Below are 20771 nucleotides of genomic sequence, written 5' to 3'. Positions count from 1 at the left end.
GACTCCACTCATATGAGGAATTTAAACCTGTGGACAAAGAGAACAGATTAGTGGCTACCAGGGGAAAGGGGGGTGGGGGGTGGGCACAAAGGGTGAAGGGTTGCATCTACAACACGACTGACAGACAATAATATACAAGTGAAATTTCACACGATTGTAACCTATCATTCACTCAATAAAAAATTGTTTTAAAAAAGCAGCATGGTACTGGCACAAAAACAGACACACAGATCAATGGAACAGAATCAAGAGCCCAGAAATAAACCTACATTTCTATGGACAGCTAATTCTCAACAGGGGAGCCAAGAACATACAATGGAGAAAGGAAAGTCTCTTCAATAAATGGTGTTGGGAAAACTGGACAGCCACAGGCAAAAGAATGAAAGTAGACCTATCTTTTGCCATACACAAAAATTAACTCAAAATGGATCAAAGACTTGAAGGTAAGACCTGAAATCATAGAACTTCTAGAAAAAAAATAGGTAGTAAACTCTTTGACTTTGCTCTTAAAAGGATCTTTTTGAATACTGTGTCTACTCGGACAAGGGAAACAAAAGAAAAAATAAACAAGTGGGACTTCATCAGACTAAAGAGCTTCTGTAAGGTGAAGGAAACCAAGATCAAAACAAAAAGACAACCCACTAATTGGGAGTGAATATTTGCAAATCATATATCCAACAAGAGGTTAATCTCCATAATACATAAAGAACTCACACAACTCAACAACAAAAAACCAAACAACCCGATCAAAAAATGAGCAGAAGATACAGACATTTCTCCAAAGAAGATATACAGATGGCCAATAGGCAGATGAAAAGATGCTCAACATCACTAATCATTAGGGAAACGCAAGTCAAAACTACACTAAGATATCACCTTACACCCGTTAGAATAGCTATAATCAACAAGACAAAAAACAACAAATGTTGGAGAGGTTGTGGAGAAAAGGGAACCCTCATATGCTGCTGGTGGGAATGCAAACTGGTTCAGCCACTACGGAAAACAGTATAGAGATTTCTCAAAAAATTAAAAGTAGAATACCATATGACCCAGCTATACCACTACTGGGTATTTATCCAAAGAACTCGAAACCAACAATTCAAAGAGACTTATGCAGCCCTATGTTCAATGCAGCATTATTCACAATAGCCAAGACGTGGAAGTAACCCAAGTGCTCATCGACTGATGACTGGATAGAGAAGATGTGGTGTATATATATATATATAATGGAATACTACCCAGCCATAAAAAACGACAAAACCATTGCATTCGCAACAACTTGGATGGACCTTGAGGGTATTATGTTAAGCAAAATAAGCCAGACAGAGAAAGACAAACACCATATGATTTTGCTCATGTGGAAGATAAACAAACACACAGACAAAGAGAATACTTCAGTGGTTACCAGGGCAAAGGGGTTGGGGGGTGAGCACAAGGGGTGAAGTGGTGCACTTATATGGTGACTGACAAATAATAATGTATGACTGAAATTTCACAATGTTTTAAAGTATTATGACCTCAACTAAGAAGAAAGTCTTCATCACAAGAAAAAATATTTGTAACTATGCATGCTGATAGATGTTAACTAATCTTATTTGAATGATCATTCCACAATGTATACATATATCAAATCATGATGTTGTACACCTAAAATTAATACAATGTTATATGTTAATTATATCTCAATTAAAAAGATAGATATGATTACAAAGCAAAAAAGTGGAATAAAAATTTTAAATTTCCAAATTATTAGAAGAAACAAAGCAAACAACTGGAGAAATCTGAATAAGATGGATGGTAGTCTTAATGACAATACACTGGTTGTGATGTTGTACTGCAGTGTTGCAAAACGTTACCATCAGGGGAAACTGGGTAAAGGCTACACGAGATTCCTCTGTATTATGTCTTACAAGTGCATGTGAATCTACCATTATCGTAATTAAAATTGCAATGAAAAAGAAAAAAAATACTACAAAGCTATAGTAATTAAAACAGCATGGTACTGGCACAAAAACAGACACACAGATCAGTGGAACAGAATCAAGAGCCCAGAAATAAACCCACACGTCTATGGACAGCTAATATTCAACAAGGGAGCCAAGAGCATACAATGGAGAAAGGAAAGTCTCTTCAACAAATGGTGTTGGGAAAACTGGACAGCCACATGCAGAAGAGTGAAAGCAGACCATTATCTTACACCATGCACAAAAATTAACTCAAAATGGATTAAAGACTTGAATGTAAGACCTGAAACCATAAAACTTCTAGAAGAAAACATACACAGTATGCTCTTCAACATCAGTCTTAGCAGCATATTTTCAAATGCCATGTCTGACCGGGCAAGGGAAACAAGAGAAAAAATAGACAAATGGGACAACGTCAAACTAAAAAGCTTCTGCACAGCAAAGGAAACCATCAACAAAACGAAAAGACAACCTAACAATAGGGAGAAGACATTTGCAAACCATGTATCTGATAAAGGGTTAATTTCCAAAATATATAAGGAAATCATACATCTCAAAAACAAAAAAACAACCCAATAAAAAAAATGGGCAAAAGATCGAACAGACACTTTTCCAAAGAAGATATACAGATGGCCAAAAGGCACATGAAAAGATGTTCAACATCACTAATTATTAGGGAAACGCAAATCAAAACTACAATGAGGTATCACCTCACGCCCATCAGAATGGCTATAATTAACAAGACAAGAAAATAACAAATGTTGGAGAGGATGTGGAGAAAAGGGGACCCTCATACACTGCTGGTGAGAATGCAATCTGTTGTAGCCACTATGGAAAACAGTATGGAGATTCCTTAAAAAATGAAGAATAGAACTACCATTTGATCCAGCTATTCCACTGCTTAGTACTTATCCAAAGAACATGAAACCCTGAATGTGTAAAGATGTATGCACCCCTATGTTCATTGTGGCATTATGATTATATAGCCAAGACTTGGAAACACCCTAAGTCCCCATCAAGGGACGAATGGATAAAGAAGATGTGGTATATATACCCAATGGAATACTACTCGGCCATAAAAAAGATGAACTCTTGCTGTTTGCAACAACACGGATGGACTTTGAGGGTATTATGTTGAGCAAAATAAGCCAGAGGGAGGAAGTCAAATACCATGTGATCTCACTCATAAACAGAAGATAAAATCAACAACAACAACAACAAACACATAGATACAGAGATTATATTAGTGGTTACCAGAGGGGAAAAGGGGAGGGAGAAGGGTGAAAGGGGCGACTGAGCACATGCGTATGGTGATGGATGGTAATTTCTCATTGGGTGGTGAACATGATGTAATCTGCACAGAAACTGAAATATAATGATGTAGACCTGAAATTTGTATAATGCTATAAACCAATGTTATCTCAATAAAAAAAGCCCAGTAATTTCCCAAGTGATAGGAGTGTTTTTGTTATCATGATGAACCCCACGGACCACACCTCCTAGTTTATACTAAAAAAGTGACTCATGGTGGGCCTCTAGAGACCAGCCCCGCTGTCTGAAGAGGTAAATGAGTCCTGAGGAGGAAGGACCCGAACACAAGGCAGTGACTACATATACTGTTATGATGCCACTGTCCTTCCCTAAAGTGAGTGACTGCCATATCTCAGGTGACTTCACACAGGGGAAAGAGGAATACCCAGACATTTCTAGGATGATCGGACACAGGTCTGAGCCACACATTGATCCCAGAGACTCAAAGTGTCACATTCGAGTCCTCTTAGAGTGGGGCATGTGAAGGCCAGCTAATAAAAAGATTTGGGGATACAGATCAGCTCATGGTGAGCTGACTGGGTCCATGAACCAACATGGTGGTCATGTCTCCAGTCCACAAGTTGACAATTGTAAGTGATACACTTTGCAGTCAGAGAAATAACCCCACATTGGGTCACCAGTCGGTGAAGTAAGAGCTATCATGGTGGGGAAGGCCAAAGTGAATCTCTGAACCCCACTGGGGTGGAAGAAACTCAAGATGCTAAGTCAAACACAGTAACAGATCATGGTGAGCAAACGCAGTGGTGGTGGTGGGGGGGGCGGGTGTTAAGCAGAGTTTGGTGGCACCTCTGCAGGCCTATAGGGTTCAGGGGAAGAGGAGGTAGGAGAGCTGCAGGGAAAAAGAGAGTGGAGATGGTGTGAAGAATTCTAGGATTCTCTCTATGGCAGAGCAGGAGGGAGGAAGAGAAGGAATGGAAATGCTGAGAGGGATGCCAGAGGCTTCACTGGATCCATCACTAGTGTTGCCTAGGACGGTGGTGGGGCCAGGAGATTTTGCTGTATCCTCTGTTAGCCACTTCAGCATGCAGGAAGTAGCACACCAAGTCCCTAAAAGGCATGGGGAGAGGTGGGAGAGGGCACTGCCACACACAGGCAGCAACTGTGGGGGGCACCCTTGAGGACGCTGATGGCAGATGTAGAGTGCTCCCAATCGCCCCTGCTCTGTAAGCTTCTCCGGCACGGTAGGGTTCTCAAGGGCAGACGCACAGGAATTGGGCCTTTGAGTTCCCGCAGGCAACAGGCGTCCAGACACCCCAGGCCTCTCTTGGAGATCAGCCAGAGTAGGATGCAGGAGGGAGAGGCAACGGGAAGACAGAGGAGTATGAATGGGAAAGAGGAAGGAAGGTAGGGAAGGACTAGAGGGCTGTGGAATAGGGGCTGAGTGGCAAACAAGGGCAGTTCTAACCCTGGAGGGCCTTACAGAAAGCAAGGGAGGGGCCACTTCCCAGATATCAGGACAGCTCAGGCCAGGGAAGCTGGCAACCGGTAGTTTCAGGAAAATGGGACAGACAACTGGCGCCCCCCCCCCCACTGCCACCACCACCACCTTTAAGCCTTCTTTGTGAGCCCTTCCAGACCTTTAAAACATACTGGTACATCCACGTATATGTATTCTCAAACATGGGATTGGTTTGTTGTCGTCGTCATTGTTGTTGTTGTTATTTTAATTTGCAAATGTGTACCCAAATCCCTTGGTCTGCAACTTCCTGAATGCAGTCACAAGGATGCTTCTGAAAGCCGTGAACATGCCTCATGCCTTCCTCTGACTGCGGAGTTTTCATCTCCTAGATGCACAGGCCATGTTGCATTCATCCATTTCCTTACTGATGGGAATTTACAGTGCTCCCAGTGTTCCCCATCACCAACATCCTTGTGCACGTGTCCTTGGACACTGCACATACCAGTGACTCTCCAGATGTATCCGGCAGTGGATGTGCCCAGTCATAGAGACAACGGACATTTTTCCAGTTTTAAGCTTTACTGCTCAAAGTGATACCTGCTGGGATCTCAGTTTCCCATCATTAAACCCAGCATGTATGTGGTTAAAACCAAAGCACCCATTCCCTGCTTACTCCCTGGCTTCCTGGCTCCAGAATCCACTAACCCCCATGGAGACAAATAGCCAAGGACAACTACGTGGATTCATTATCTCCTCCCCACAAGGAGCCTCAGGCTAGTGGGAAAGCTGCTGACCAGCAAGGTCATGGGCTCTCTCCTCTCTGCAGGTAGTCTCAAGGCCAAACACAGCCTGGTGGAAAAACTCTGACCAAGAAGACCATATGCTCCCCCTCCCCTACCTAAAACCCTAAATAAAACCCCTTACTTTTAGTTTTTTGGGGAGTTTGAGATTTCAGCGTTAGCAGCCCTTTCTCTTTGCTCTGTGCTCTGCAGTAATAAAGTCCTACTTTCTTCTACTGCACCTGGTGTCAGAGATTGGCTTGCAGCACTACAGGTGAGTGAGCTCACTTCAGGGTTGATACCCATTTGATGACCCAGATGGGACAATGTCCCAAGTCGATGTCTCACCTGTGGCACACCAGCCTCTGGCTAAAGGCCTCTCTTGGAAGCTGTCCTGCAGCTGCCTGAGCCCCTTGTCTCAGGGACAGCCCTAAGTGGCTGGCTGCTAACCAGACATCATTGGCCCACGGTGCATTTGCTTTGGTGGTGAAAGAAACTAGATTCAGGACTTAGGAAGGCAACTCTTGCAAGTAGCTGTAGGTTTTTTAGTTTGTTTGTTTGTTTGTTTGTTTTGTCTTTCTGCTAACCTTTTCCAACAGGACTGGTCAGAAATAATGGGTACCTGGTAGACCTCTGGGCTCCGTTTGTTTTGAAATTACAACACCCCGGCCACATTTTGGTAAGTTCCCCAGTGGGTCCCTTGTCCTTGCTCATTTGGGAAGGTCTGTGTTGCGGATCTTCATTTGTTGGGTGCTCCCGAGTGTAGGACATGGACTAAGCTGGGACTGGAAGCACTTTGGCTTTTGGTTTTGGTTTTGGTCTTGATCTTGGCTTTGGCTTCCATTTGTGGTCGAGGGTTTTTGGGAAAGCACGCTTATTTGGTATTTGTTATTATTTCTCTGTTTGTCTTTCCTTTTAAAATGTTATCATTGGAGGTGCTGTGTCTACTGCACCTAGGAGCCTCTTGGGGAAAATTTTGGCTATCTGGTCGATCTATAGCTAAAAGCCAATGTCTAAAGAGGGATGATTTTCTTTTGTAACACCACATGGCCACAATATTCTTTAGACTCTGGAGAAAAAGATGGCCAAACAATGGATCCTTAAGTGGGGAAACTTTCTAGAGAGCTCTCATCATAAACAGTTGTTTCATTGGTACCTATGAAAAGACCAAATTAAAAGAAAAATACAATGACTAGTCTTAAGAACTTAATCCAGCTTGGGTGAGGTGGGTCTCAGCTTCTTCTCATGGTCTTACAGATGCTAATGAAAACATTAAGTTAACAAAGAGAAACCAGAAAGAGAAGAGTCACAGGACTCATCCCAATAGGATGGAAATCGTTAGTTATTAAAATGAAGACTGGGATAAATGGAACAGATGTAAATAAAACTAAAACAAAGGTTTTAATAAAACACTGCTTAAGGCTGGATGGGCTAAAGGAATCCCCCTCTATTGGGCCCCCAACATTAAAGAACATCAGACAAACCAGTTCTATTCACCCCAGTTTGAAAAATTTTAAAAGGTCAGGAGGCGGAAATCACAATAAAAAAAAACCCTGACCAACAATTGTTTGGGGCAACAGTTAAGCTGTTAAGGTTGCTAAGACTATAAAAATTAAAACTATTTAAACTAATATTATAGAAAGAGGTTACACCAACTTTGCCAGGATGTTTTATGGGGGGGATGGATGTTATGTCTAACCGGGAATGCCTTCCCTACATAATATTGTAATACCAAAACTTGCTAATGGAATTTCTAATATAAGTTATAATTAGGGGCTTAAGAGTTGAAAAATTAAGATAAAAGTTTGTAAAAACTGGTATATTTAAATGGGAGTTATGTAAAATGATTACAGCTCTTTTTCCTGATTGTATTATAGATCATGTTGTGGGGATAAACATTATGTCTCACTGGGGAACGTTTGCCCTGCCTGATATTGTAAAAGCTTACAAATCCACCTTACAGGCTATGTTAATTAGACGTGCTAAAGGCGATCTGACTTTATTATGCCCAAAATGAGCCAATTTCAGCATACCAAAACTGATGTATGCAATGGAAAAAGCCAGCTACAACAATGGAAAGCCTATTTTAATCTTTTGAGGCTTCTAAATAAAATCAGAAATACTTTTCTGCCCCTTTAAGAGAAAATAAAAGGCTGAATAAATAAATAAATAAGCAGCTGAAGCCAAATCTGCTGCTTTTCTCTCCTCTCTTGCTGAGCTTCCCAGCAAGCTGAGCTTCACTTCAGCTCCCCCGAAACTCCTGATCTAAAATTAAGCAAGTAAAAATAAGTAAACCTTTGAGATAACTTAAAATTGTAATGGCCATTCTGGGAGACTTCTCTTTCAGAAAAGACAGGATTCACAATGAAATGCAGTCTTTGATTAATATGTCAAAACTTCTAAAAGACAAAGTTATTTAACATGATCCAAATTGACCTTTGGTAAACGAAAGCCTATCTGAGTTTGCTGATTTGATGTAAAATAGCCCCGTCCTCTGAGTTATCAGCACTGGATACGATGCAGACATAGAGCCTGGGTTGACTGGTCAGATGAGCTCATGTTATCTCTGTTAACAAAATAGATCAGCAAAACTAATAACTCAGTATAATAGCTAATTTTGTTTGATCTTTCATGAGGTTTTTGTAGACGACCTAAGTATAGTCGCTCAAGACAGGTAAACTAGATAAATTAAAAGGATAAAAGTTTTTTGAAAAACTTTTGAACAATAATTATGTTTTATAGTCTGCATACTTAAAAAAAACAGCTTCCAAAATCTGTTTGCAAACTTAAACTTTATAGCTTTACTAAGTTAAGTTAAATAATAAAAGTTATTGGGTAGCTGGCTCATTTCCACATAAGATAAAATAGTAAAGGTTAACTACTAAGCATAGATTTGTCTGCCTTTGGTTTCTTATATCAAAGAAACTAAAAAGCTTAGGTTTATTGATAAACATGTTTTACGTGTGCTGAGGAACTTTCTATGAAAAAACACACATGTATAAGAAAAGTAAAATGTATGTTTTCGGTAAAAAAAAGAATATAAAGAATGGTATAAAGAATGGGAATATTTTTGTTTCTTGAGTTAAGAAAGGTAAATTTGTCCTAAAGTACAGGGATAAATTTTGAATGTAAAAAAAGTAACACAAAGTTTGTGAAAGTAAAACCCTAAAGAGTTTTATGTGTGGTCAAGTTGGCTGTGATTAAAATGAATTTATTAACTGAATAAATTTATACGTCAAATTAAACTGGTACAAAATTAAAACTGGGGCTCCTCTTTCTCGAAAGGATAATTTTCCTAAAGTTTTAAACTGCTCTTGATAAAAAGACTATACAAAGGTGGGTTTTTTTGGACTATTTTAACTCTGTTTCCCCTCGACTGTTTCTGTTGTCACTGTGAATAGATACCTGAACATGGTTTCACGGTGAGCTTTGTTTCCTATCTGGACAAATGTTTTAAAGCTTTTAATATTTTTGACAAGCTCCCCCCACCGACACACAAAAATATTCGAGTCCTGAATAAAAGCTTTCTTTTGACCTGGAAGAGGAGGAACAGTTTCTCTGGGAATTTTCAGAGGGCCACTGAGACTTCTCAGAGAGATCTGCTCTCTTCCTATAAGAAAAAAACACTAAGCTAATTAGGCTTATTTGGCATATCAGATTACACGGGAAGCGTTGTCAAACCAGTAATGATAAACTCTCTTAAATGGTACTTTGTGAATGAGTGTTATTGATGTAAGTATTTTAAAAGTTATCTAAAATTCCGATCTGTTCTGATTGTCAGCCGTGATTCTGGCTATTAGCTCAAAGTATTATACGTCACAAGAATGGTCAAGTGTCTTTGTCAATTACCATTTTTGAATGTTTTGTTATTTACAGACAGTTGTTTTACTCTGATGTTTTCGCAAATATGTTTCATCTTCAGAGAGATTCATGGAAAGGACTCTAACACTCTAGAATACAGGTTTCCGATAAACTTGCAGATTACAAAACTGAACTGGGTAGGAAATTACACAGCCCTAACAGAGAAACGGATGACTTCATGAAACTGCTGACAGAAGATTGAGATCAAGAACCAATTACATGGGACTGAATGAACTGATGAGGATGATTATAATTTTTATGGCCTTTTGCTTGACATATTGCTGATTTTTGATGCTTTGTTTTTTTTCGGATTTAAGAAAACCTTTTTCTCTAATCTCTTAAGGAACCACGATTTATAGCAATTTGTAAGCAAGATTGAAGCACTTATCTTTTTCTCCCTATCTGAGCCCTCCAAAATGTAAATACTCCTGGTGGGTAAGTACTCCTATTCTCACGGCAATATGGTTGTTTGCATAAGTCCAATAACAATCTGTTCTTCTTATAACAGGACACAACTGGAAACACGGGTTATAATACCGAGGCTTTGACTGGAACATCACATTTGAGAAAGACGTACAGGCTCAGATGTGACAAGACAGCTTCTGAGGAATGAAGGTGGACTGTCTGGAAGAAAGCCACTTGGAAATATTGGCCTGGTACCTTGCTTATGGCTTCCCAGTAACCTGGTAAGTTTGAGTAAAGAATGCCACTCCCTCTGGCAGGTGCGAGGAACCTCAATATTTTGGGGAACCTCAGGAAGAGAGGAATTCACCCAAATCTGTAGGTACTGCAGGTGGAATCTGATGACAAGTCCTTGGCTTGGTTTTCCTGACCTTCAGAGGCCTCTGAAGTTCAACTCGAGGCTCTTCGTAAAAGGTTCCAGCAAAGCAGATTTAAAAGAGCCTATATAATCAATTACTATTCTTGCTGCACTTATGTAAATAATTATGCCAAACTTCTTAAAACTTGACTTATTTTGCAAACCAGTTAGTCTTAATTTGGCTATCTTTATAAAAGGGTGATTTTAGAGAGAAAGATTATGTTTCAATAGAAACTATAATACACACGTGTAGATGTTGGATTCTGGTTCTGTCAATTGTCTCTGAGGTCTTTGTTACATCTGTTAACTGGACTGGATCCTGAATTCTTCTAGTCTCCTGAAACATCTGGCTACAAGCCTCCAAACCAACATTTTCAGGTTTTTTCCCATCATTTTCATTCAGAATCACTGAAAACTAAACCTGCCCGTTTTTCCTGAAGCCTTGCAAACTGAAGCTGGAGGACTTAACATAAACTTAAGAGAGATTCATGTCTACCGCTGTGTGAGCCACTCGAAAAGCTACCTGAGTGCCCGATGACACCATGGGAGACATTTCAAACTGCAAAGGATGCTTCAACCCTGACTTCTAGGAATCTCGATTGCTTGCCTCCTGGGCTCAGGAACTAGTTTACAATTTGCTCCAACCGTTAACCTTGTTTTTCTCTTTTTGTTTCTCTGGGGAAACTTCTTATTAGATACCTGGTTACTTACTTACATGACACAGGCCCAACTTTGGGGACACACCTGCATCACCACCTTATTAAGAGACTGGTTCAGTGAGATGAAACCACCTAGGCCCCAATTCAGCAGGAAGTAAGTAGCTGAATTGGTCACAGCCCCAAATCCCTCAAGAATGAGGGATGAACATAAAATAGGGGAAACTGATACCAGCTCTGATTTCACTTTCCCAGTGTTACAGGCTCTTAACATCAGCCCTGATATCAGTTCCCCCACATTGAACCCAGCGTATACGGCGTTAAAACTAAAACCCACCACCCCCTTTCCTGCTTCTCTAGCTCCACTCACATGCAAATACCTGTTTCTTTAAACTTGGACTCCTTGAGCTTTACAACCAAATGGGAGCTACAAATTGTTAAAAGCCCAGGTGGCCTGGAGTTGGAGGCACACTAAAGTTTAGCTAATCACGTGTCCTTGAGTTTGCCAGGAAAGCCGCTGTCTCAAGAGTATCAAGGAGCGGAGGCTCCCCAGACCTCAACTCCTCGACTCCGACTCCCGGCGCTCGAACCCGCCTCAAACAAGAAGACGAGACACCGGCGAAGGACGCCCACCTGCCATCCTCCTATCTCACCCTCCCCCCTGCCTTGCTGCAAGCAGCCTCTCAAGGCCAAACGCAGGCTGGTGGGAAAGCACCGAGCTGCACAAGCTACATGTTCCCCCCTCCCCTACCCAAAACCCCAGATAAAAATCCCTACCCATTCCTCATCGGGGAGCTGGCAATTTTTGAGGCATGAGCCCTTGCTTTGCTCCCTGTGCCTGGCACAGTAAAAACCTCTCCTCTTCCACTCAAGACTCTGTTCTCGTTATTTGGATAGGCATCGGGTTCAGAGACCGAACTTTCGGTTACACCATCGTTAAACCCAGCATCTACGTGGTTAAAACCAAAGCACCCATTCCCTGCTTACTCCCTGGCTTCCTGGCTCCAGAACCCACCAACCGCCTTTATGGAGACAAATGCCAAGGACAACCACGTGGATTCCCTATCTCCTCCCCACAAGGAGCCACAGGCTGGTGGGAAAGCAGCTGAGCAGCAAGGTCACGGGCTCCCTCCTCTCTGCACGTAGTGTCAAGGCCAAACACAGGCTGGTGGAAAAGCTCTGACCAAAAGGGCCATATGCTCCCCCTCCCCTACCTAAAACCCCAAATAAAAACTCTTAGTTCTAGCTTTTCGGGGCGTTTTGGATTTCAGCGTTAGCCGCCCTTTCTCCTTGCTCAGCGCCGTGCAAAATAAAGTCCTCTTTTCTTCCACTACACCTAGCGTGAGATTGGCTTGCGTTGCAAAGGGTGAGCCAACTCACTAGAGGTTCGATAGCAAAAGCGAGGACTCTGCAGCCAGACGGCCTGGTTTGAAGCCTGCCACTGACCCCAACAAGCCGAGCCACCCTGGGCCACTGGCCGAACCTCTTGGGGCCTGTTTCCTCCACCATAAGAGGGCGGTACGAGTGGCTACTTGAATCCTAGGCTTGTCCTGAGGACGCGTGACTACTTATCTACGGCGCTCAGAAGAGTGCCAGACACCGACGGAGTCCGCGTGGGAGAAGTTTCTTTTCCTGGACGCTGCCAAACGACCCTCCCAAATGTCTCTCCTGCCCCGCTGCCACAACCAGGGCCCCTTCCCCACCCCAGGCCCCCCTGCGACGGTCAAAAGCACGGGTTTGCTCGTGACGTCCCCCACCTTAGAAGGGCGAAGGTCTTGGATTGTTGCAAACGTGGCGTGTGAAAACCGATCTGTGGCTTTCTGTCTCGCCTCCAGGACCAGCGACGCTGACCACCCTTTGGGGCGAGCACTGGGTGTTGGGATTCCCCCTCGTTTGAACTGACTCGCAGTGGGGGAGGGGCCGAGAGACGCGGGGCAAACCCCGGCCCAACCCCCAAACCGGCCTGAGCACACAACCATGGCCGATTTGAGCAGCTACCGTCCTCGAGCAGTTGCGACAGGGACCCTACAGCCGTAAACACAACATTTGCTCTCTGGCCCTTTACGGCGGAAACAGTACGCCGACCCCTGATGGCTGGCTGCGGGCTGCCTGTGCCCATTCTCCTATGGGGTCGTACATCTTGTGGACTAGAGGCCGGCCCATCCCTCGTGCGCTACGGGCCCCATCGGGGGCCTGCCGTGTCCCCTCACAAGCCCCACCGCATGCCCCCCTGGGCCCGGGGCCGGCCTTGCCCCGCTCCGTACGCGGGAAACCGGGGCTCAGAGCCGCGGCTGCTACTGGAAGGTAGCCTGTGCCGGGGAGGCGGGCTGTTCGGAAGAGGCGGGACGAGCGCCCCGACGGCCGCACTCAGGCACGGGACGGGCTTCCCACTGCCGGCCCGCGAGGGGCTTCGGAGGCCCCCAGGGCCCCTGGACGCGATAGGGGAGGGCCTCGGGGGGCGGGCCCACAAGGGGCGCGCTGGTTGGCGGGGGCGGACCCACGCGAAGGGCGCGGCGCAGGCGTCGAAGGCGCGCGCAAGCCGCGCGTGGTTTGAGGCGATCTCGTGCGCCGCGTCTGGGGAGGGCCGGCGTCCCCCACCCCCACCGCCGCCCCCAAGGCCTCGCCGCTGCGCGCGCACGCGCGCCGCCACCCGTCCCAGCGCGCCCGGGGCCATCGTCTCCCGCGAGGCGGCCGGGGACCCCCCCGGACTCCCGACATGAGCTCCCCCGACGAGGGGTCTGTCTGGGGCGCGGGTTTCGGCCCGGAGGGCGGGGCGCGGGCCGGCGTCCGCCCCGCCGAGCCCGGAGCCCTGCGGGCAGTCGGTCTAGGCCCTGCTCTGGGGGCGCCGCGGAGCGGCGAGGGCGAGGGCGGCTTCCCCCAGCCCGGGGGCCGCCCCAGCTGCCCGGCCGACGGCAGGGACGCGGCGGCGGACCGCGCGTCCTGCCCGGCGCCGCGGGCCGCGGCGAACGTCGTGCAGCAGCTGACCCGGCGGGGCGTCTGCAGATACCGGTCCCCGGAGAGCTGCGCCGCCCGAGGCTCCACCGTGTGGGCGGGCCTCGAGCCAGGTGCCGGCGGCCCCGGCGCGCCTGCCCTTAGCTGGGTGGCGTCGCAGCCGGCTTCCGCCGCCCTGCTCCCGCTCCCTGGGCCCGAGGGCGGCCCGGCCTGGGGCAGCCCTAAAAGAGGCGGGAGGAGCAGGCTGGGCAGCCCTGCGAGTCGCGGGCGGCCCTCGGCGGGAGGCCCGTTCCGGCTGCCTTCCGACCCCGAGCCATCAGACGAGGCCAGCGAGCTACAGCGGACGAGGGTGAGCCTTTGCCCCGGAGAAGGCGGCCAAGCCCAGCCCAACGGCCCCGAGCATCCTGGGGACCCCCCCAGACGCTCCAGTTTCCCCGCCAGGGAGAATTTCCTCCACGTGCCGGGCTCTTTCCTGCCCTCCGCTGCCCGAGCGTTCACCTTGGCTGTGGAGAGGCGGGCTGTTGGAGAGCTGGACTTCTCTTCCTCCAAGAAAGTAGAGTGTGTGGTCTGGGGCAAGGGGGGGAAGAGGCCCAGCTACCAGGCAGCGGCCGCTGCTGCGGCCGCCGCCGGCGGCGTCCTGTCCCGGGCGACTCCCTGGAGGAAGGCGGCCCCGGAGAAGAAATCCCTGGGGGCTGCCTCACAAGTTGCCCAAGGGAGAACCTTTCTTTCCTGGGGGCAGAGAGCCTCGGCAGCTCCCCTGGACCCGGCCACGTTCCCGCCAGTCTCTGACGTCCCGCTGCTTGTGAGGTGCAGGAGGGCCAAGCAGTCCAAGCAGCCCGGCACTGGGAAGAAATCTGTGGCCGGGAGGACAATGGAGTCTCAGCCGGTGGAGGTGGCGGGAGAAGATATTGACCCAAACAGCGACCCAGCCCCGCGGGGCCAAGTGAGTAGGCCCTGCGCCTCCTCTCTCCCCGCCTCTGCCCCCACCCCAATCGGGGACTTCTTTACCCATGCTCCCTCTGCCCTTCCCTCGGGGGTGGTCACTGGGGACCCTCGGTCATTAGGTTGCCGGAGGGGGGTCGTCGTAGAAGGGGAAACGTGAAGCTAGCACTGCATGGGGGGGGGGGTGTGTGTGTGGGGGGGGGTGCTTGCGCGTGTGCGCCCGCGCGCGTCTGCCGGCCACCATTCTCGACCCTGGTCCTGTTTCCTGCGCCCTCCCCCAGAGAGGAGCTGGGATGGAAGGGAGGACTGGTAGCTGGTTGGGACCCGGGGCCCCCTTAAAAGTCTGGGCCGCAGAGCTTCCGTGTTCAGACTCCCGGGCTTCCTGATCCTACTTCCTAGCTGTTCCCCAAGCCTTCTCTGCAGGAGACCTGGGCTTTCTCAGTGCCCCACTGTTCTCCCCAGCTCAGCTCTGCCTCCTGGCCTGGAGCTGACTGAGGGCGAAAGTGCTGATGAGATCAGCCTCTGAATTCCCTGGCCTGTTCCCTGCCCCACCCCAGCCTCTAAACGCATCTGGGTACGGACACGGACACACACACACACACACACACACACACACTCTCACACACACACACACACTCTCACACTCTCACACTCACACTCTCTCACACGCTCTCACATCCCCGGTCCAAATGGGTGAGAAATGGTTCTTTAGCCTCCAGGACACAGACCAGGGCCATGTAGTCGGTGCGTGCGTCGTCCAGAAGGCAGCAGTGGCCACCTCAACACCAGAGCCGCTCCCCAAGTTGCGGGAAACCCACAGTGCTTGGCCCGGAGCCAGGGAAATACGGTGCCCAGGGGGCCTGCACCCTCCGGTGAGTCTTCTGGGTGAGTGAGCCGCGAGTGAGGGGAGAGCGGACAGGAAGGGAAGGCTCTGGCTCTGGCTCTGCTGGCGGCTCAGCCTTGCTCCCAGGCCTCGGTGCCTACCCAGGCAGCTTCTCCCAAGGAGGCGGGGCATGCACGGGGCTGGCCTTCAGCCACATCATGCTCTGCAGGGGCGCAAGTCCTTAGCAGCGCCCCAAACCGCGACTCCGGACGTAGACTCTCCGCGGGACAAAGCCTTTTCTGCTGAGTTCTCTTGGGCCGCGGGCTCATCCCGGGGCACGGGCTGTGGCTGCGGCTCTGGGAGAGTCCCACACAGGCCCCAGTCCTGGGGGGCACAGTGGCACTGGGGCTGCCCCTGGGGAACAGGACAGGCGAGGCAGGCCCTGAGAGAAGATGGGAGCTGCGGGGCAGAGCAGGGGCAAGTCCATGCCAGCAGAGGGTGGTGCTGCCTCACTTTCCACTTCCCTGGGAGCCTTGGAAGCTGGACGTCCTGTTCCTTCCCACTCAGGTGACCAGGAACCACTTGACCGACCTCCAGGACGGCAAAGGCAGCAGCAACCACGTGGAGCACGGGGCTGTCCTCGGGTATTGCTTCCGTGGCTCCTAGAGATGCAGGCCCAAACGAGACGGTGGGGTCGGTGTGCAGGGTCAGCTGACATACGTGTCCCCCTCCGCGCCCCATCCCGCACCCCGCGGGGGGAGCGCACCTCCTTTCCCCGAGGAGCCCCTGCCAGTGTAGCTGCTGGGGTTTCGGAGGTAGGGTCCCGGGGAGAGGGGAGGTCGAGGCGAGAGGAGGCCAGCAGATACTAATCGTTTCTCTTTCTCTGGTGTCTGCCGGCCTAGTGTCACGTGCTACAGAGAGAAATAGGCGACCTGAAAGAGCACCTTGGTATGAGGCACCTCTGGCTGGGGCTGGGGCAGGGGCCGGGGCAGGGGCCCCGGGACCGCCTGCGGTGTCTTAGTGCAGGACTCAGGGCCCCGGGGTGGGGCTGGCGGGCGCAGGGGCAGGCGGCCTCACAGGGACCAACGTTCCCGTGGGGAGGAGAGCCCAGCAGGCCTGGCCCTGGAGCCTGCTGTCAGGTACAGCCCAGCGCCTGTGCAAATAGGAAAGCGTTGTCTGCCCTGCACGCGCGCACTGTCGACGCGAACGAGGCCTAGAGATCTCCTCCTATTGGGACGCTCAGAGATGCCTCCTTGGTTTTCCCTGTACCGGCTGCTTGGTGTGCCTTGTCCGCTGCCGTGTGTTGGTTCATTTGACGAGTTCCGAGTGGCTCCGACATGCCCCAAAGCTGGAGACCCACTGGCACGTTTGGTTCTCGTTTAGAAAACATTTCCCCCACGGAATTCAGGTGGTGGGTGACTGAGTCCGGCCCGGGGCTGCTTGCACAGGGCCCGGAGGGGCTTCCAGGGGCAGGGCTAGGCCGTCCCCCCCGGGGACAGGGGCACGGGCTTCTAGATCCCTGTGGGTGGAGTGCCTGCTTAGGCCTCTCTCTGTTTCAGCGGCCGTCCTGTCCCTGGCTGACAAGTTCCAGAGCCTTTGAAGTGAGTGTTCCACACACCAGACCCCTTCCCACAGTCGGGGCTCTTCCGGAGGGCTGGGGCGGACCCTGGCCTCAGGCTCCTCCCCGGCCCCGCTCTGTTTCCAGGTTGAGCCCAGCACCTTCCCGCAGGAGAAGCAGCTGGTGCCTTTGGAGCCCGGGACCTGTGGCCAAGCTGGTTCCCTCCTGTTCTCCCTCAGCCTGGGCTTCCTCTCCCCTTCTCTTGCCCCCTCCCCACCCCAGTTCACAGCAGTTTCACATTAAAGAACCTCTCATATTCTGTGGTCTGTCCTCTCTTTTGGGGCGGGGGTGGGGAGGGTGTGGGGGTGTGCGGGTCGGGGCAGGCAGAGGGGTTGGGGCGGGCTGGGGCACTGCCGCATTTCAGAGCCTTTTCCGGAAGAGGAGCCCTGGCATTCTGTGTGGGCCTTCTCCCTGTGGGGAGTCTGGGCCAGCCTCTGATGGGAGCCCTGCAGTCAGGCCAGCAGGGTGCCCGGGGTCTGGGCTCTGGCTTCTGTGTGGGCGCCGCCCAGCCACACTCGCATTTACCCGCTTTCCCCTGCAGGTCCCCTTGGTCTTCTCTCCGAATCTCCTCTTCTGGGGTCTCCAGGTTTCCCATTCCTCGCGGCTCTTCCCCTTGCCTTCAGCAGGAACTCGGGAGCCCCTCCAGAGCCCCAGTCCCTTCTTCCCTTCCCTCACTGGGATCACTGCCCTGCTTCTCCCGTCCACCCCGCTTTGTGGTCTGAGGACTCTTGATGCCTTGGGTGGCTTTCCGCCCGTCACTGGCCGCCCCTGCAGCTGTACTTGCATGGGTGCTAAAGAGCACGTTTGAGCTCCTCTTCCCCCTTCCCCGGCCCAGTCCTCTCTGCGTGGTCCCTGCCTCCCTCTGGTGGCGCCACGCGCACAGACAGCTCAGGCAGGAACCTGCACGTTTTCTTCCTCCTCTCTTTAGCCCTCACCTTTGACACTCGCTTCCCAAACCTGTCAGTTCTCCCTCCTTGGTTTCAGTAGAGGGGTGGAGGCAGAAGTCACAGCCCCGTGCGATGGTGGCTCGTGGAGCCGGAGGGAACGTACTGGGCACACAGAAGAAAAGTGCAGGTCACTCTCTGGGCCGCTGTCGGGGAATGAGTCTGTTGTGGGGCCAACGCGGGGGAAAGGGCCCGCCGGCACCCAGAACTGGATGGTCTCGCCATAGGAGCTTTCACGTCCTTCCGGTCCTAGCCTTCCTCCAGCCTGGTCTTCTCTATGCCCTGGACTGCAGAGTGGCCGGGCGGCTTCTATGGCAAGTGTGCTTGGTGGGTCTCAGTGTTCCCGCACGATCCCCTTCACATACTGCTGGAGCACCTCCGTGACACGGATTTGGCTGGAGATGATGCTTCTGGGTCCCAGCTCAATCTCCCCAGCCTGCCTCTTTAGGTCTCACAAGATGTAGTGTGAACTCCAGGTTCGACTTCCCCTCCCTGACAGTTGGAGGTGGCTTCCTTCCTTGACCCGGACCCGGGCCTGTGTGCCGGCCTGAGACTCCGAGGGACAGATTGGCGTTTGAGTGAGGGGAGGGTGAGTTCCGCCAGACCCGCTGCCCGAGAGCCTGGGTACAGAAAAGGGGGACCGTGGTCGATAGGACATTCAATGTTGGGGCAGGTGTGCGTGTGAATAAAAGTCATCGTGGGCCATCTCCTCTGAGGGAGAAAGTTGTCATTCGGGGAGTAAAGGGAGTGGAGACCGTGGTCAAGAACTTGCAAGAGAGCCAAGGAGCAAAAGCCAGTGTCGGATCTTTTTTCCTAAGGGGTGTTCCTAACAGCTGCTGACAACGTGGGGGAGGAATGACAGAAGTCACCAAACGCCCCGACGGGGTGTCAGGGGCTCCGGTTGTTGGAGTCGCTGGAGGAGGCTCTGGCTGCTCCTCTGCCATCCCAGGATGTCTGATGCGTGTCCTGCGTGTGTGTCGACGGAATGAGAGGGGGAAGGCTGGCTGCCTCAGAGTAGCGGGGACACGGCTCAGCTCGGAAGCTGGGAGCTGATGGAGGAGACTGCCCCAGGGTGAGCTGACCGGGCCAGGGCAGGATGGGCACGGGGAGGATGGGAAGTACAGCGTGACCGCCCCTGGGAACCTGGGCAGACTGGGTTCCACCCTGAAGACCCCGTGGTCGCACCCTGTCTCCCTCCCGGGCCCCGGGCCTGAGCTCAGGTGGACAGGCCGTCGGGCATGGGATGGGCCAACCCCAGACCTCCGGGCCGGAAAGCAAGGTTCGTGGGACTTAATCCTTCCACTTCGAAGCCCTCGCTGGAGAAGGCGGCCTTGATTGAGGCTTAGGCTCTGGCTTTGCCCCTGACCCCACGGTGATTTCTTGGCGGGACAACACAGCTCGCTGCTGTTGAGTGAATAAGTTTGGCAGAGACTTCGCAGCTGGGGTTTCCGCCCACGGAGACCTGCGTGCAGGTTGTGGCTGGGGGGCTGTCGAGCACTGGCACTGCCGCGGGGGGCACGGGACCATGCTCACCAGCATGAGGAAGGGGAGCTGCGCGTGGAAGGGGACGTGGGAGGGCATGAACACGACCCTTCATGACTGGTTTTGCCAGCCCCCTTTCCCTGCTCTGAGCGCGCGATCTCTCTCCCCGGTGTTCAGACCAACTACCGCACTATCATGTTGCTGTAAACACGTACACCACAGGCCGTGGCTCGGCGCCTGCCAGTTCCAGGGAAAGCAGGTGACAGATACTGAGGCCTAGAGTGACCAAGTACTTCTGTGCCCAGAGGAAAGGAGGAGGTCGGTCCCCTCCCCTGATTCAGTGTCCCCCCCCTTTGCCCTTCCCCTCAAGCCTCCTGGCCAGCCAGGGAGGGAGTGGCGGCTGGCCTCGAGAGCCCTAGGCCCCCTCCTGCCTCCTTCTGCTACGTGCCCAGCCCCTGAGCAGATGCCCCCTCTCCCACCGAGCAGTACCACCATCCCCACCACCAGTACCGTCACCACGACCCGCCAACTTCTCTCTCCAGAAACTCGGGGAGGATTGCCCCGGGCGAGAATGGAGGAGCATGTGAGCACCTGAGGAGGAGCTGGGTGTGGTTGGCAGCGTAATGGTCCCCAAGGATGTTTTCATCCTAATTCTCGGAATCGGCTAGCAGGTTACTTTGCGAGGCAATGGGGTGCAAGTTTGCAGAAGCGATAACCATTGCTACTCAGCTGATTTAAGGTGGGGAGACCCTCCCCCGTGTTTTCCAGGTCCGGCCGGGCAAATTGGGGCTGCCAGGGTGGCCCTCGGAAGTGTACCTGCCTGAATCCAGGGTGCACCTTTCGCCCGACTGCAGGGTGCTGGGCGCCCCTGCGCTTGTGCCACGTGGAAGTCCTGGTAACCACCACTCAGATGAAGATAGAGAACATGGACAGTCCTTCCGGAACCCTCATTTGCCCCAGGCCGACCACTTTCCCCATCCCTCGGTTTCCTGGGAGAACCGCTGTCCTGGCTTTTCCAGTAAGCATTCGCTTTCCTTTAACGGATAACAACTGCTATTTAATAAATAACCCTTACCAGTTTAAGAAAGACACAGTACATGAGATTAAATGTGAATTGCATTTATGACCCGCACACTACATATCCACAGTTGTAGAAAGCAGAAGCCTACGAATTGAGAAATAAGTTATGAAGTGATCAC

General features: G+C 50.9%; 1 protein-coding gene and 1 long non-coding RNA gene across 3 annotated transcripts; both read left to right on the top strand.

The window, feature by feature from the left end:
* Window positions 1–5631: 5631 nt before the first annotated feature.
* Window positions 5632–12056, top strand: LOC139081262 (uncharacterized). 2 transcript variants are annotated; one of them, XR_011536380.1, is made up of 4 exons: window positions 5632–5748; window positions 6074–6153; window positions 9844–10021; window positions 11313–12056. It is a non-coding gene; the product is annotated as an uncharacterized lncRNA (long non-coding RNA). The 2 variants fall into 2 exon arrangements; XR_011536381.1 differs by lacking the exon at window positions 6074–6153.
* Window positions 12057–13413: 1357 nt separating this feature from the next.
* Window positions 13414–17405, top strand: LOC139081261 (uncharacterized protein CXorf49-like). Its single transcript, XM_070606737.1, has 7 exons — window positions 13414–14112; window positions 14503–14706; window positions 15418–15577; window positions 16096–16172; window positions 16431–16476; window positions 17088–17129; window positions 17205–17405. Exons 1-6 carry the CDS (start codon window positions 13528–13530, stop codon window positions 17126–17128), a joined length of 1113 nt encoding a protein of 370 aa, XP_070462838.1. The 5' UTR covers window positions 13414–13527; the 3' UTR covers window position 17129; window positions 17205–17405.
* The last annotated feature ends 3366 nt before the right edge of the window (window positions 17406–20771 follow it).

The sequence above is a fragment of the Equus przewalskii genome, unplaced genomic scaffold (assembly GCF_037783145.1).
Source record: "Equus przewalskii isolate Varuska unplaced genomic scaffold, EquPr2 contig_11116, whole genome shotgun sequence".
Lineage (NCBI taxonomy): Eukaryota > Metazoa > Chordata > Mammalia > Perissodactyla > Equidae > Equus > Equus przewalskii.
Note: the sequence above shows the minus strand (reverse complement) of the source record. Positions and strands in the feature narration are given on the sequence as shown.

What these genes read in the sequence shown, in the direction of transcription:
- LOC139081261 (XM_070606737.1), top strand. Translation starts at nt 13,528, where the DNA reads ATGAGCTCCCCCGACGAGGGGTCTGTCTGGGGCGCGGGTTTCGGCCCG. An exon ending in GAGCACGGGGCTGTCCTCGG is followed by an intron (nt 16,173 to 16,430) that starts GTATTGCTTCCG and finishes CTGCCGGCCTAG; the next exon opens with TGTCACGTGCTACAGAGAGA. An exon ending in CGACCTGAAAGAGCACCTTG is followed by an intron (nt 16,477 to 17,087) that starts GTATGAGGCACC and finishes TCTCTGTTTCAG; the next exon opens with CGGCCGTCCTGTCCCTGGCT.